This window comes from Trachurus trachurus (assembly GCF_905171665.1).
Source record: "Trachurus trachurus genome assembly, chromosome: 24".
Taxonomy (NCBI): domain Eukaryota; kingdom Metazoa; phylum Chordata; class Actinopteri; order Carangiformes; family Carangidae; genus Trachurus; species Trachurus trachurus.
In genome coordinates, this window is record NC_139910.1 from 9,891,618 (window position 1) to 9,907,422 (window position 15,805).

Sequence of the window (15,805 nt, forward strand, 5' to 3'; positions counted from 1 at the left end):
CCAGGTTTGAAGTTTGAGGTTTGAGGCCAGTTGTGGCAGCGGGCTCCGCAAATGGAGTCTCTCTACTTCCTTGGTTGGATTACAGGAGCTAAATAAATCCGTTGTAACTCCAGGGTGAAGGGCCTTTGTTCCATTCATCAGCACTTTGCATTAGTCACCGCACTTCAAGGGAGATGTATATATCATTTTACTGCAAAAAGGTGCTTTTTGCAGACCCATTAAAGGTGCTGGGGGTAATTGGGTGGGTCATTTTCCAGCTTTGGTCTGTCATTATTTGAATAGTGTGTGTGTCAAATAAGCACGGTAGTGAGCTGTGACCATCCGGCTGCCAGTTTGAAGTCCTGGTCTTGCTGAGAAAATCTAAGGGTGGGCAACAATACACACTGTGGTTTCCACAAATATTCACCATCAGGGTGTCTTACAGAAACTCATGATAGACCAGAGCAGATCAGTGTATCAGTGTGAGACAGCGGCAGTGTGTGCAAAATACATCACACGTCTACTTGAGACTAGTTGGAATAACTGATGAATTGGCCAACATTCCTCATTTTACATAAACACACTTCTTTTTTTTTGGAATGACCTTGCAAAGTCCGAGTTATGACAAATATGTATTTATTTTTACTGTCATTGTTAAACAATAAACTTTTTTTTCCAGTGGACAACCAGTGCAAGGACTTTCTTTTTAAACAAAACCTGTCAAGTTCGCCTGCAAAGTTTGAAGGCACAAAAGAGTTCACACCGGTTCTTCGGTTCTTATTGGCTAACATTGGCTCAAACTGTCGTAATAATTGGTCAGGCCCTACTTGAGTACAGTACTTTTAATATTGTATGGTTTTGAATTGTTGGCTGTACAACAAGCTATTTGATTGTCACCTCAGACTATGGGAAACTTTTGGGCTTTTTTTAAATGCACATCAAATAAGATACATGAATTAAAGGTCTTGGCCTTGTTGCTTTCATTTTCTTTGAGCTTCATCAAAGACGCAGCTTCCTCTTACTAGCACAAGTAGATGTTCTTTCAGCTGGTGGGGATTCTCAGTGTGGCAACACTCACATCCTGACACGCACCTTAAAAAGGGTCGGAGAGTAAACATGTGGGTGTTTGTAGACAGCTGGCAGAGACGTGTGAGAACTGCAGCTGGTATCAGGATGTCTTGCCTTCTTTGTTGCCACATTTCAATAATCCATAATGAGCTGTGCCATGCTGTCATCATAAATCAGAATGACTTAATAACTGACTTCCCAGATGAAGAAAGGTGAAAGGATTTCATAGTGTAGCTAATAAATGTCCGTTTGTCTTCCTCCATTTGATTTCTACAAATAATAGCGAGTCATCCAACACTCATTAAAAGTTCTTGGTGAACTTGTCTAAACACATTATGTCTGGAAGGTCTTTCCTCAGTAAAATGCCCTGGCACACAAGACAATGTGTTTTTCTTTTCCTTTCTAGAATTAACCGAGGATCTGAGTTTTTGCATGAGCAACCATTGTTGAGAAAGTCAGAGGAACTCAAAGTGTACGTCAGAAGACACCACTCACTGTTAAGCTGTGTGATTAGCTGTCCTACTTGCATGCGGTTTGCTTGGGTTTGGTAGAGTCCCCATTGTATTTCCGTAGGTGTAAAGTTTGCGTGACAATGCGTCTAATACCAGACATCGACATTAGGTCTGAGCACATAATCAGTGTCAGAATCATTTGACGTAAGACAGAAAGTGTGAACCATGAGGCGCAGGAAAACATGATCTTTATTTGTGCTCTTGGACCCTGCTGCTCATTAATTAGCGGCACATCAGGCCGTCGGCAGCTTTGGTGTTCCCTCTCTGTTTTGGGTCGGTTCCATTTGACCGCATTTTTGATCAGGGCCTCATCTTGTTTGGATCAGATCTGACTGTCCTTTGGTCCTTTTCAGATTTAATGTCTTTTGGGGTGGGATAGTGGGGGAGGCGGTATTTACTTTTTGAACTTGGGTTGATTGTTAACACATTTGTTTTTCTAAACTTTACAATCGGTGAAGTCATATACCAGGGATCTATAGTACATTCAGTGCTGAATGCCAAAGATGGACAGAAACAACAATGCAATCGAACTATGAAATGAAATACTCATTTTAAAGGTGTATAGTGACTTCAGCACATTGTGTTCACTGGTGGATTTTTTTTTTTAGAGCCTGTCCTCCAAAGCCATTGAGCCAATGTCAAGGTTTGTGTTGTCCCAATATTTGCAGTCCGTGTCGTCTAACCTTTTTGGAGAGGTCAGTGCAGATCACAGAGGGGTCAGGCAGATGAAGCCGAGGAGCAGACGTTCGTGTCACATTCCTCATGTGGCCTTCATCACAGAGACTATGTGTGCCAGAGACGATGTGTGCCTGTCTGCAGGGACTCAGTTTGTACCTTGGGGGAACTGGGCAGTCATTTTGTGTTGGGCATTGTGGCTAAAGTAGAAAAAATGTTTGTGTTGTGATGTCTGCCAGCTGGGAGATCGACAGTCTCTATATGTCCACCTGACCAGGTTAGACATAACCATGGGTTTAAACCTGGATAAAGCAGTGTGATCACAGATAAAAGCTTTAATCTGACAAATAAATGCAAACACAGGATTGAGAATTTTAACAACTATTTATTGTCTTGAAGTATGTAACAAAATAATCGCTATGAATAAAACCAGCATTTTTTGCTTTGTACAACTACGAAAATGTTTACAAACAAGCAAAACTAATTGTACAAAAATAATGGTAACATTGATACACAATAACAAAAAAAAAAAAGGTAAAAACGATAAAGAACAGAACATCCTCACGTCAGTGTGCAAACCGTTTATACAGATGGACCTGTGCCGTTTTGTAAGGCAGCAAATCCTGATAAATTATTTAAATAGCATTTATCTACACACACACACACACACGCACGCATACAAATCAAACCTCTCACAAACAGCTAAGACAAAACAGAACAATAATTTATCTGCTAAGAAACAGCAATGGACATACACGATAAAGCAAAATTATTTATATAAAAAAAGAAACCTCCCATTTTACCATCATTTTCACTGGGGTAGATCATGGGATCAGGAGCTCGGCTGTGTTTTTTTTACTGTAGATGTGAAATGTCATACTATTTACAGCTCATGCTACAGTAGCACTAAGATGTCCATCATTTCAAAGGAATACGGTTGTGTTTTTGTTTGATCAAATTATACAACAGCAATGAGGTAATATTTGTACATTAAAGATTTTGTTTGTTTTTCATCTCTCTCTGAAGAAAAAGGCACAAAAGTCACATACACTTCATGCTAAAGAGCCCTATCTGAAGAATACCTAATTCACTTTGAACAGTGGGAGATGAGACACTGACAAGAGGATGCATCCTGCGTCTAACTGTACCTGGTTTTTACGACAGTTTTCACTGTGATATCGGGTGGAGTTTTTTTACTTTTTCAAAGTATTCAAATTTACTTTTCTCCCTACATTGTAGGTAAGAGTCAATAAATTACATGTATTTACACAATTTCAATTTGAAATCCTCAAAAGTGGAGGGAGATACATAACTTCAGTGACCAGGGTTTTGTTGTAAAATGGGGGATATTTTGGAAAGCTGGTTTTGGGATCACAGGCTTTAGCAATTTATTTCTGGAAAATATAATTGGTGGTTTGATATAGAAGGATCATCTTCCATCTCACCTTGTGAGTTTATTCAACCAGACAAAATCATCAAAGCCCATGATACCTGTATGTTCAAATGATAACTAACCTAGATTTAAAGAATGTATTTCTTTTCTGTTCTTTACAGAGCGTCTTAGGTAGATGGGTTACACCACTTTCTTGTCTTTCCATTCATGACCGGTCTTCCACATACAGTACATGCAAGAACACAAACATCCACAACATCATCTTCCCCCTTATTTCTAACTCTCGCCACTACCAAAGGTTTTCTGAAGTTCCAAGTCCTTAACAACAGATTTTCTTAAAAAAAAAAAAAAAAAAAAAAGCTATTGCTGTCTTCATCCTTTGAGTCCTCAAAAATGTTATCATTCAAAATCTACATCCTGGCAGATCTTCTAAAGCAAAGGGAATATTTCATCAGTTTTTTTTTCTTTGGGATGTCCATCCAGAAGTTAAGGTAGAAAGGCACACAGGTTGGAGTAAGTGAGATAGAAAGACAGAGAGAGATGTAAAGGCTTGGAAGTGCATAGTTGTCTATGGGGAGCCGCTCCCGCACAGAGATGAATGAGGTCTTTCAGAGAGCAAGAAAGCAGGCAGAGCTGGGATAGAAAGGTGTTGGTGTCCTACTGGCAAAGCTTGAGGGCTTGTTTTCTTTCCCCCCCAGCTCTCCCTGCTCTTGTGGATGCTAAGGGTGGAGGAGAAGGGGCTCTCTGATCCTCAACTGGCAGTCAGCCGGTTGGTGCTCTGCCCGAACCAGCTTCAAGTTACCCTGAGGCTGACCACATGCCCTTCGCCCCGTCCGAGTGTGCGTGCCGCAGAAGAAAGAGTCGCGGAGATAAATCGGTCCCTGGACTTTGCATCAGAATATATAAGTTCATACTTTATACAAAAAAGGTGCATTCCTCAGAACTTCCTGCGCCACGTGTTTATACATCTAAAAGAAAGAAGACACAATATGGTTAGTTGGATATGCCCAGGATCGTCATTTCAAAAGAGCAGGAATTCGAATTCTGAGTTGTTTTGACATCCTTACCTCTGCATTCATACTTGAGGTCTGAGAAGTATACCATCTCTTGTGAGAAGACGAAAAGACCTAGCCTGCCGCCTGCATATGTCTTGTCATAGATGCTGCCAGAATCAGCCATGATCTTTTTGCCCTCGTACATCACAACTCTGTGGAAACAAAGGAAGAATTAAAGTTGGAATGAATCAAACTCATGTGAAGAGTGAACTTCTCTGTCGACTAATCGATGTTAAGTCCCCACCTAATATGGCCTGTTCTTGGTCTGTGGATCAGATGCCATCTGTAGGCAGTGAAGTCTTTCCATCCAACATTCTTGGGGTCATGCCAGAGAGTGCGGACCTAAAACACATGGAAATGAAAAAACGTGTTTGTTTTTACCCTTCCTTAATAACAACAGAATTCATCCAATAGGAGATGGAGCCTGCAATAATGTCTTACCTGTCCAGGAGTGTTCCCAGTGTGCCAGAGGGCGTTCCTGAGGTGCTCTCCTGGGCCAGTGGTGGAGTTGACCACTTTAATGGACAGGCCAGAGTATCCCTGGGCCTTGGTGGGTTTATTCGACCAGTAGGTCTGCGTAATCTGCTTCCACATCACCACATAGAACCTCGAACTGGACTGGTAGCCAAACACGAAGCCGGCATAATCATCATCCCTCTCTGTGTTGATGAAGAAGGTCCCACTGAAATCCACTGAATTGAACTCGTGGTACCCTGATGAAGGAGAAAGGTCAAGTTAGGGTCAATAATCAATGACTTATGTTGGAAAATGATGTGCAGCTTATCGACAATTACACAACATCTCTTACTCACCGACAGCAATGCCAGGGTCGCAGTTGACAGTCTGGACCAGCTCTTTGCCCTGATGGCGGACAACCCAGTTGGGGTCGATCTGAGAGGTGCCTTTGGGGTCCAGAGGAACCATCTGGAACTGGCGGAAGTCTGTCTCACTAATGCCAAAGTTCTCTGGACACACATCATAGATGTCGGGCACATTGTCTTGGTCAAAGTCGTCTTTGCAAGCATCTCCACGGCCATCACCTGGAAAACATTCATTTTATATTGATTAATTATAATACTCAATATGTTTTTTAGTACTTTTTAGTATTTGCAATGTTTTGTGGTCCATTTTCTCACCATCAGAGTCCTTTTGATCAGGGTTGAAGGCCAATCTGCAGTTGTCCTTTTCATCAGGGATGCCATCATTGTCATCGTCATGGTCACAGTCGTCTCCCTTGCCGTCCTTGTCATGATCAGCCTGGTTGGCATTGGGAATGTATGGGCAGTTGTCCAGATTGTTCTGATGTCCATCCTCATCGATGTCCTGGTTGCTGTCACACTTGTCTCCTACACGGTCATCATCTGAATCCACCTGCAAAGGTTCAATGATTTAATGACTTTATGTTAGGCTTAAGGCGACAGTGAAAGAGAAGCATGTTAACATGGTGTCTACATTCCACTATGTTTATTTCCTTTCACCACAGTGTTTCCTGCTGTACTTGTTCTTTCATCTCTCCGCCGCTGCTTTCATTAAGGACTTTCCTGAGGCTCCAATCACTCTTTGCTTGTGTTAAGCTGCCAAGCTCAATTTGTTAAAGATCTGTCGGCAGTTTTCATCTACTGACAATCAAACATCACTCTACAGGACCCTGTCGCACCTCCTGCTCTATTTTGCTTGTTGAGCTCCATGGCTGTCTGAGGTAAAAGCCTCAGATGGAAGACGATGGAATGAAGGAGAAGGGAATGGCTGACAGGATTTGGAAACTGTATGATCAAATGTTCTGCTATTGAAGATCTCAATAAGAAAGTGCAACCCTTGAGGAGGGCATTTCTGTGCATTCTTTTAAAAAATCTTTGCAACAGCAAATACCATTGCTTGGCCCATGCCTGGACTTGTTTCCTTTGGCCTTTTAATTTCAGTGTGCAATTCTCTCATTGAAAAACCACATCAGTGCAGACTTTGACGCTCCCCTCCTTCCCCCATTCTTCTCCTGAGTCTTGTTGTTCAACACATTCCTATTTCTCGGTGTAGCATGGCACAGGTGGACGGAGCAGGGCTGTGGTGAACAGACAGAGCATGTACACAGCCCAGGGCCAGCCCATTCCTCAGTAATATCCAGCCTAGGGCCTCTTCCCTCACATTAGCCGACTAACGTCAATGGGCCATTGAAAAGACCCCTAGCCCCCCACCACGCCTTATTGAACTGATGTGCCCTTGAGCTGCACACAGGATTTACTCCACCTTTTACATGGTGTGATAAAGCTTAGACAGCTACACAGAGCTAATCACGGAGGCTCTCTCTCAATTGAAACAGAGATATATGCTGAGCTATAGAGAAAGGCAGTGAGATGAATGTGGATTATTGTTGGTGGGTGAGGTGGAAGGAAATGGGGAAGGGAGGTGTGTGTGTGTGTGTGTCGGTGTGTCCACACACCTGATCGGGATTATGTTCCAGAGGACAGTTATCGCACATGTCTCCCACTCCGTCCAGATCTGTGTCTCTCTGGTTCACATTGTAGACATAGGGACAGTTGTCCTTCTCGTTTAGTATACCTGGGAATTGAATGGTAACACGTGGTGTGAAAAGCCAATTCAGAAATACAATTATTGTAAAGCATTATTATGTAAAACGGTTTTCACGTTTGGTTAAATTAACTCCAGTGCTCACCATCTCCATCGATGTCCACAGCACAAGCATCTCCCTCTCCATTGTTGTCTGTGTCTGTCTGGTCTGGGTTACTGTTGTAAGGGCAGTTGTCACAGCGGTCGCCAACATCATCACGGTCATAATCATACTGCCTGGGGTTGTAGACGAATGGGCAGTTGTCCTGTTTCAAAAAGCGAGAGGCAGAGAGGAGGGAAAAGAGTTGTCATTTGCTTTCTCAGTGTGAGTGGATCTATTTTACAGGGATGGAGCGATGCAGAATGAAAAGCTGCTTTATTCTCAGGCCCTGTCCTAAATCTAATGTTGGGATTAGCAAACACACACAGAGCCGCTCGTTCAGAGCTGTACCTCAGTGTTGGAATTTGAGGTTTTGGCTCGGGCAGGGGAGAAACATTTGCTTTCCTGCTGAGCCTCCCCTCCCCTCCCCACCCACACCCCCCCCCCCCCCCCCCCCCCCTCTCCACCTGCCTTCTTATTACACAGCATGAATGATGAATGCAAAAACCACAGTCAGAGAACATACACACACTCCCTTGTGCACTGTCACGGTCACATCTGGCCAGGTTTCACCTACCCTATCATCAGGAATGCCGTCGTTGTCGTCATCGTTGTCACAAGCATCTCCAATGCCGTCCTTATCGTAATCTTCCTGCCCAGAGTTGGGGAGGTTGGGGCAGTTGTCCTAAATAACAGACAATGTGGTCAGACACTCAGAGATTATAACAAACGTACAGGTGGCCTCACAGTTACTTGTTTCTTCACTGAGCTTTTCCCTTTTTAAAAATAATTTTGCTGCCTACCTTTTTGCAGTGGTAAGTGGCGTTCTCCACACAGACCAGGTCAGCGTTTGGCCATCCATCTAGGTCTGTGTCCTCTCCGCAGATGTGGCCGTTGCCTGCGTAACCGGGCTTGCACTCGCAGCGGTACATGGGATCAGCGAAGTGTCCAAGGTAGTTGCAGCGGGCATTTTTGTTGCAGTCGTGGCTTCCATCAAGGCAGGGATTACGGGGTGTGCACACCTGCAGGGGCAGTGCATAGTTTGAACAATCAGCGATCACACTGGCTGCACATAGTCCAAATTCATCACATTCTGTTCTTAGAGAGGCCAGACATTCATCGCAGTGAATGACCTGGGTTCTGCCCTGGAGAGGCAGGTGTACTTGTACCTCCTGTTATCACTCTTTATTTACCCATTATGTCTTCCTCTTCAAGCTGCTCAAGACTGTACTTGCCTGTTTAGTAGCAGCAGCGTGCTCCACACCTTTGCCAAAGGGCTGGGGTCCTGAGTAGCGAGGAGGGCAGGGCAGACAGTTGTAGCCAGGTTCTGTGTTTTCGCAGCGGTGCACACCATTAAACTCAAAGCAGGCGTCTGGGACCTCTTTGCACTGTTGACAGGATAAAAAGAAGAGTGTTTAGTGATCATTAGAGGTTACGCAACAGGCATACAACCATGTTTGTATCTGACAAAATCACAGCACAGGCGCCAAAGAATTTGTACCTCATCAACATCTTTACACTTGATACCGTTGCCAGTGTAGCCAGCTGGACACTTTCCACACTTCCACGAACCGTCGGGGAAACTGGTGCACTTGGCTCCAGCAAAGCAAGGGTTGGACAAACACCCATCTGAAAACAACAATGGCGGCTCATTATCAAGACATCATCTGCAAAGTTTCCTTTAGATGTAAACGTTTTGTTTTTTAAGTCAGGCACGTCCTGTTCCAGTTATGACTTCACTGATCTAAGATCCAAGTAATTAAAACGTGCAATGGACAAAGCAAAACAACAACAATTCTGTAAATTAATGGACAATATAAACTGTGGGATGAGATAAATGTGATTGAAAAAATGCCTCACCGATGGGACAGGACTTCTTGTTACATTTCTGGGACTCTGCAGATTCACCAATACATTCTTTGCCACCATATTTTGGTGCAGGGTCATTGCACAGGCGTTTGCGAGACTGAGAACCACCTCCGCAGGTGAGAGAGCAGGTATCCCATGGTGACCATGGCCCCCAGTTGCCATTGACTGAAGGAGACGAGATGAAAAAATGATTGATTCCTATCGTAGTGGTATCTAACACATGAATCCAACCAGGCAGTGAATATCAGACAGTCTGACTTACTGGGGCACGGAGACATCTGACACTTCTCGGTTTGGCGACCCTCTCCTTCGCAGTCCTTGCCTCCAAACTGGGGGGTGGGGGAGTTGCAGAGGCGGATATGGGTGATGACACCAGAACCACAGGTGACGGAACAGGAAGACCAGGGCGACCAATGGCTCCAGCCACCGTCCTGCTTGACTGAAGACGGCAAAGAGAGGTCAGAGGTCATTCATCAGGAAACAAACCAGCGGACCACTGATGTCATACATGATGTCAATCAGAAGATGACAGTCTAGCAAAACTCAGGATCAGACCTGCGTCTTAACAGGATCTAGTTATTTGTTTGTGTCTGGTTGATGGATGAGAGAGCGCTGCATTAACTCACAGCGTTTGTCACACTCCTGGAGGTAGCAGTCACGGGTCTGCACAGAGGTGCCCTCGCAGTTGTTATTGATACGGTCGCAGGAGCGCCCACGCTGCTGGATGCCCCGCCCACATGACACGGAACAATGGGTCCATTCAGACCACGGCGACCAGCCGTCCTCTGCATAGTCGCTCGCTGAGCAGGAGGGAGAGGGAGAGAATATGAGAGAGGGGAAGAGGGAGACAATAAAAGAGCTATTCCAATGAAGCTGCACCCCCTCGCAAACACCCCCGAGTCTAAATGAGGAGGGAAAGCTCTTAAAGTGGAGGACTAATGGTGAGGATTTAACTGGGCCTTAGACACAGAGAAGGCCTTCTGTTGAGAGGGAGAGCAGCAGCTAACACTCTTAGAGGAGCTGGGGAAGTAGAAAGGGCCACTGTCCTCAGGATACATAGGGATGCCCCATTGACTTATGTTTTCCTAAAGAGGAAACAGATTTTGCAAACATGGCCTGGGTGTGTAATGACTTCAACAAGTGGCTGAGGTCAGGATGAATGTAACTCCCCCCTGTTTATTTAGGTTTTAGGGAGTCACTGCAGCCAAGCCTGCATAGGTATGAAGAACATGTCACTTTCCCTCCTACCGAGGATGGACTCCACTAAAACAGCCGACCAATTTTCCATCTCGCTTTAACCAATTTAGCAAATTACAGCCATTTCGACTTGAAGATTCAAAGATCCTTTACAGCACAAAGCGCCTATGTTACTGACACATAAGCAGCCTTTCATTTACTCGGATGTTTTTGCAGTTAAATCATCTCTAAAATGAACGTGTTTTCTCTTGAATAGAAACCTTTACATCGAGGGGGAAATATCTGGCTTTTTTATTTTATATGGGAAATACCACAGAAATGGCTGTCTCAGTGAATGGGGCAGTGTTTAAATGATCTCCCTGTGTATATACACTGTATTTTATGGGGAACATGTTTGCAGATGCTTATGGTGCAGGGAATTATAGATTACTTTCATGTCACTTTAGAGAGTAAAAATACTTACGTGTTCCACAGCGGGGGCAGCACTCTCCATCAGGAACAGTAGCGTTGGCACAGGGGATCAGGGGGCAGGAGATCTTGCGGCACACGGTAGCAGAGTTCTGCACAAACACAGAGATTACATTTATAGTCAAATACTGTAAATGGCTATAAACCCCAATTCTGCTTCTAAATTATGTCCAGGTATTGGGTTGAATCCCCACTCACAAAAGGACCAGAGACGCTACAGAGCAGTGTTACTAATGTGGTATAAGCCTATTCAAATTTATACTTTTTTTTCTCAGTCTATGTCCGTGCAACCAACTCATTAAATTCTCTGCTTAACGTTTTGAGTTTGCACAGACTTGCCATGCCAGAAAAAAAATAAAAAGCAGCAGTTCTGGCTGAGAACGGAGACCCCCGCAGACAACCACCTGCCCACTGGGTCAGGGGAGGGTGGGAATGAGGCCAAAGTCCTAATAATGGAAGTCGGTTTCACTGCGGAGCCGCACTGGGCACAGAGCCCCGAACAAGTAAAGCCAGCCTGCCAGCGCGGCCTGTGTGGGTGCTCTGTGAATGACTCAGGGATAACAACTGCCTCTAACTATGCCTGCTCATGTTCTCACTCCTGGATCTGATCACTGACAGGGATGAAAGGCGAAATAAGGACAAGTGTATCAGTGGAGGAGAAAAACAGGAAATAAATCCCATCAGAGAAATGCATGGATTTTTCTGTTGTGAGGATTCTTTTTGCACATGAACCCATGTCAAGATTCCTACTCTTAATTATGGGTAATGCATCACTTAGAGTCTGGTCAAGTCCCTGGAGGCCACACTCAAGTTGAACTCCACACAACAGACCTCTCATTACCACAGTAAAGCCTGTTGGGCTTCAGCCAGGCCTTCACACTACTCATTACTGACCATCAGTGGAGTGGTGCTGAGTGTCTTTGCCTCGGAGCTGGTTGTCTCAACACATGAGTCAAAGCACAAGAGCGCCTCCCCCCTCACACGTGTGTTTAACTACTTACGAGCTAATGGGCGCCCACTCAGGACATCTCACCTGGCAAGTGCACTCGGTGCAGTCGTCAACGGTCCACTCGTCTTTGTTCTTGTGCACGATGCCGTTGTGGATGCAGACGCCGCTGCGAATGCCAATGCGGTTCATGATCAGCTTGTTCTCGTCCGTCTAGGAGGAGGAGGAGGTCCAAGAGAAACAGTGATGTAAGAATATTGTGTATTGTTTATGAGTTGTTAACTGAGTCTCTCTGCAGCTCTACCTGGGGTTCATACTAAAATATAACACGTTGTTCCTGCAGTCTTACACTACAGTTAGTAAAAACGGCATGATAGACAGAGTAAATGTCTTCAAGTAAAACTCTACGGAAACAGTTGTTAACTGATGACATAATGCCCCTAAGGACTCAAAGTATTACACTGAAGGTCATTTAAATAACAAAATACGTTATTTTTGCAAATCCTAGCAAATATGTTACATTTACCACATCTCCTCGGTAGAGTAAACAGTTTATCTCTTACAGTATGTTACAAGGCTGGACAACTACACACAGGTGGTGATGGTAACCCAGAGACCACACACACACACACACACAACACACACAGAGACAGATATGCAGACGGTCTGGTGGGCTTCCTACTCACCAGCTTTCGGAGATCATTGGACAGCTCCTTGACCACCACACCGAGGCTCTTCAGCTCCTTGAACATGCTGACCAGGTCCTCGCAGGAGAAGCCACAGACCATCTGCAGGTCTTCACAGGGGAGGGGGTAGGGGGAGTCATTAGTAGATAACAAAGGCAAATGTTTCTACTCTGTTTTTGTCCTGACAGTGTCTAGACTTGCAGTCAGGTGTGAACTGGTGCAACAGGGTATAATGAGAAGTCCACATGTGAGTCTGGTGCTGCAGTGTTTACCTTTCGTCTTGTGTCCAGTGTACTCCGTCCTGATGGCTGAGGAGCCATTGAGGTTCTCCAGGATCATGGTGTCAGATGTCATGGCTGCAAGAGAAATGAATCCGTAAATCAAACACACGTCTGCATGCTCATCTTGATCATTTTCTGATTAATACTGCACATCCCACACACATAGAAATGATCCTGAAAAGATAAGTTAACATCTTCTGAAACTCCCTGACAGATTTATAAACTGGCACTCCTCTGATAAACAGCTGTCCAGGCAGTGTTATATGCACAAAAAAATAAAATAAAATCGCTATCTACACATTTCTTTGATAAGGAGTTGCTCAGACTTGGCAGAACATGAAGCAGATGAGTGATGAGTAAACACAGATCTCGGGCGTGATTACTCACAGCTTTGGCATCCTTTGTTGCGGAGGATGGCATCCAGAGTTGTCCCGAACACAAACCGTACGTTTTGCAGGACCCCCTGCAAGTAAACCAGTGATCAGTTTAAACCCAGAACCACGTGCAGCGTCAAATAAAACATATAATCATTGCAACACATTGAAAGCATGCGATTACTCGGTCTAGTCAGCCCGCAGTTATTATGTGTCATATGAGCGTTTTTACGCGCTAAAGACATTGAATATGAAAGCATTTCTCAGCTTATAACACAGAAAAGAGACATGACTAAACTGCATCTTTGAAATCATGCATATAACCACCCACTCAGTCCACAATCACCCCGTTCTCTCACCATGAACCGGTCCTTCACTGCTCCTTTGCCAATCCTGAGGCGCGCGCTGGCCGGCGTCTCCTGCGTCAGGATGCTCTGGATGGGCGCATCCAGCTCGGCGGTGTTCACCTCCTCGCATCCCGCGTACAGCTGCGCCCGGTCCTCCTGCACGAACAGCGTGATATTCTTCCAGTGACCCGTGGCCAGGTCCACGTCTTCGATGGAAACCACCTGCTGCTTGTTCTCGGTGGAGAAAAGTATGTCCAAGGTGTTGGCTTTGCCGTTGGAGACGATCTCAAACACGGGTCCGGAGCCGTCCTCCTTCTCCACGGTCAGGAGGCTTCCCCTGGTCCGTTTGAACTGCTTGAAGTTGAGCAGCAGGAGGAAGCCCCTCTCGGCGTGGATGGAGTCGATCAGGTCCCTAAAGGCGCTCTCGGGGACCGGGGGGATCAGGTCCGGGTTGAGGATCTTGTAGGCGGGGCTGTACGGGTCGTCTCCTTTCACCAGCGTGACCCCGTGGTTCTTCTTGGGGACTTGGATGAGCTCAAACAAGTCATACACGCTATTGTCGTCTCGGCTCTCTGCGGGTGAATAACAATAAGCAGTCAGCCTTTGTGTGTGTGGCAGTGTGGAGGATGTCTGTTGTTTTCACTTTCACTGCACCACAAACTTTTCTAAAAAAAAACACCACACACTCTTAATTGCATTTTTCATAACTTCACAATCAATTCCCAATCAGAAAAGTGAAGTAAAATCAGTTGTGCAGGTTCAAGTGGAGTCACTCAGTTCATCCAAACTCACCTGCGACTCTCGCGCTCTCACAGCTCCAAAGCATCAACAGCAAAAATATCCCTGTCAGCTTCATGGTGCAACACCAACCTGCTGCCTGTGATAAATAACGACAAACACCCAATAATCGCAACATTTATAACATTAAGTGTCAGGTAATCCACGTGCAACAGGTTGAATCAACAGCAAAAAATTACAAGTCAAATCATTTACACCAGTGCTGCTGCTGCTGCAGAGACAGATGCATTCCTTAGAATAAATGCCACTCACCTGCTTGATAAAAACAGCAAAGGAAAAGTAATAAAATCCCGCAAAAATAAATATGTAGAAATCCAGCAAAGAGTTGATGAATTAATGGCCAGTTATATTAAAGAAAAGAGAAGAAAAAAATCCACCGTGTAAAGCAGAGAAATGATAAAAAAAATATTTCTCTTCTTGATTGAAAACTTGTCCTCGCTGGTGTCGGCCGCTAAAAAACTCCCTTTTAAGCCGAGGGGGGACAAAGTGCTATTTAAATAGTTTGATGCCATTCCTAAGAAGTGGCCTCGTCCAATCACGGTGAGCGGAGAAAAAGGGACGAGCTTATCCTCTTAGCCAGAGAGAGAGAGAGAGAGAGAGAGAGAGAGAGAGAAGAAAAAAACGCTTTCCACTGCGGGACCAGGGACCAACTTCAGTGTGTTGCACTCAGACTTTTAATGGACCAGTGTTTCCTCTCCCAGCTTCCACCCATCAGTCCTCTGAGGCGCCTCTAACACAAACTCTAATTATGATAATAAAATTAAAAACGCTACAAATAACTGTTATAATCAGATGATTCACATTCAGATATTTTAATTAATGATGCTAAATTAGATCTATTATGTCATGTGGAGAGTTTAAATGATTAGTGGACCGTTTTGATGTGTTTTCTTAAAAAATACAACAGAATAACTACTCCTCCTTATTATTTGAACTGTTTTAGATCATGTCACATCAGGTCTCATCAGACGGTTTCAGTTGCATTTTTCTCCTCCGCTTGTTGCAGTTCCACCTCCGGCCACCAGGAGCCGACGTGAGTTCACAGGAGGAGGTGCCTGGGGCAGCTGAAGGTGCAGTGGAGCTGCAGCACACCTGAACTGACATTTAGATTTACACTCACACTCACTAAAGAACTTATAAAAGAAACAGAATAAAGCAAAAACCGACTTCATCTCTGAGTGGGTGACAAGGGGTCAGGAGTTGCTTCACATTTAAGTTTTATGATCTTCATCTTCGTCTAAACCAAACAGTCACTTAAGTGTTTATACTCAACAATAAAATAGTTATGAGCTCATGGGGAGAATTTCCTAGTTATTTACAGTGTATGATAGTGGGATGATTTGCTTTATTTACTCTCTCCTTAGTCCAGGGATTTCACCTCTAAATCCATCAACACATTTTCTGTGGAATAGCAACAAAGCAGTGGGTTTTTCCTGGAAGTGATTTCACTTGTGATTTGCCTCTGTCTCTTTATTCTTTCTCCCACTCTTTATGG

General features: G+C 44.5%; 1 protein-coding gene across 1 annotated transcript; it reads right to left on the bottom strand.

The window, feature by feature from the left end:
- Positions 1–2,800: 2,800 nt before the first annotated feature.
- Positions 2,801–14,614, bottom strand: thbs1b (thrombospondin 1b). Its single transcript, XM_084000094.1, has 23 exons — positions 14,563–14,614; positions 14,305–14,389; positions 13,525–14,084; positions 13,179–13,254; positions 12,783–12,866; positions 12,511–12,620; positions 11,912–12,037; positions 10,874–10,970; positions 9,840–10,013; positions 9,476–9,652; positions 9,205–9,378; positions 8,846–8,973; positions 8,580–8,732; positions 8,148–8,366; positions 7,922–8,029; positions 7,351–7,510; positions 7,117–7,235; positions 5,819–6,053; positions 5,495–5,722; positions 5,124–5,395; positions 4,927–5,024; positions 4,695–4,834; positions 2,801–4,595 (listed from the first exon to the last, which is right to left on the bottom strand). The coding sequence occupies exons 2-23, from the start codon at positions 14,366–14,368 to the stop codon at positions 4,588–4,590; spliced, it is 3,510 nt and encodes a 1,169-aa protein (XP_083856220.1). The 5' UTR covers positions 14,369–14,389; positions 14,563–14,614; the 3' UTR covers positions 2,801–4,587.
- Positions 14,615–15,805: the final 1,191 nt, after the last annotated feature.

Coding starts and splice junctions, on each gene's coding strand:
- thbs1b (XM_084000094.1), bottom strand. CDS start 14,368: ATGAAGCTGACAGGGATATTTTTGCTGTTGATGCTTTGGAGCTGTGAG. Junction 7,511..7,921: donor ACGGCATTCCTGATGATAGG/GTAGGTGAAACC, acceptor TTTTTGAAACAG/GACAACTGCCCATTCGTCTA. Junction 7,236..7,350: donor TGTGGACATCGATGGAGATG/GTGAGCACTGGA, acceptor TTCAATTCCCAG/GTATACTAAACGAGAAGGAC.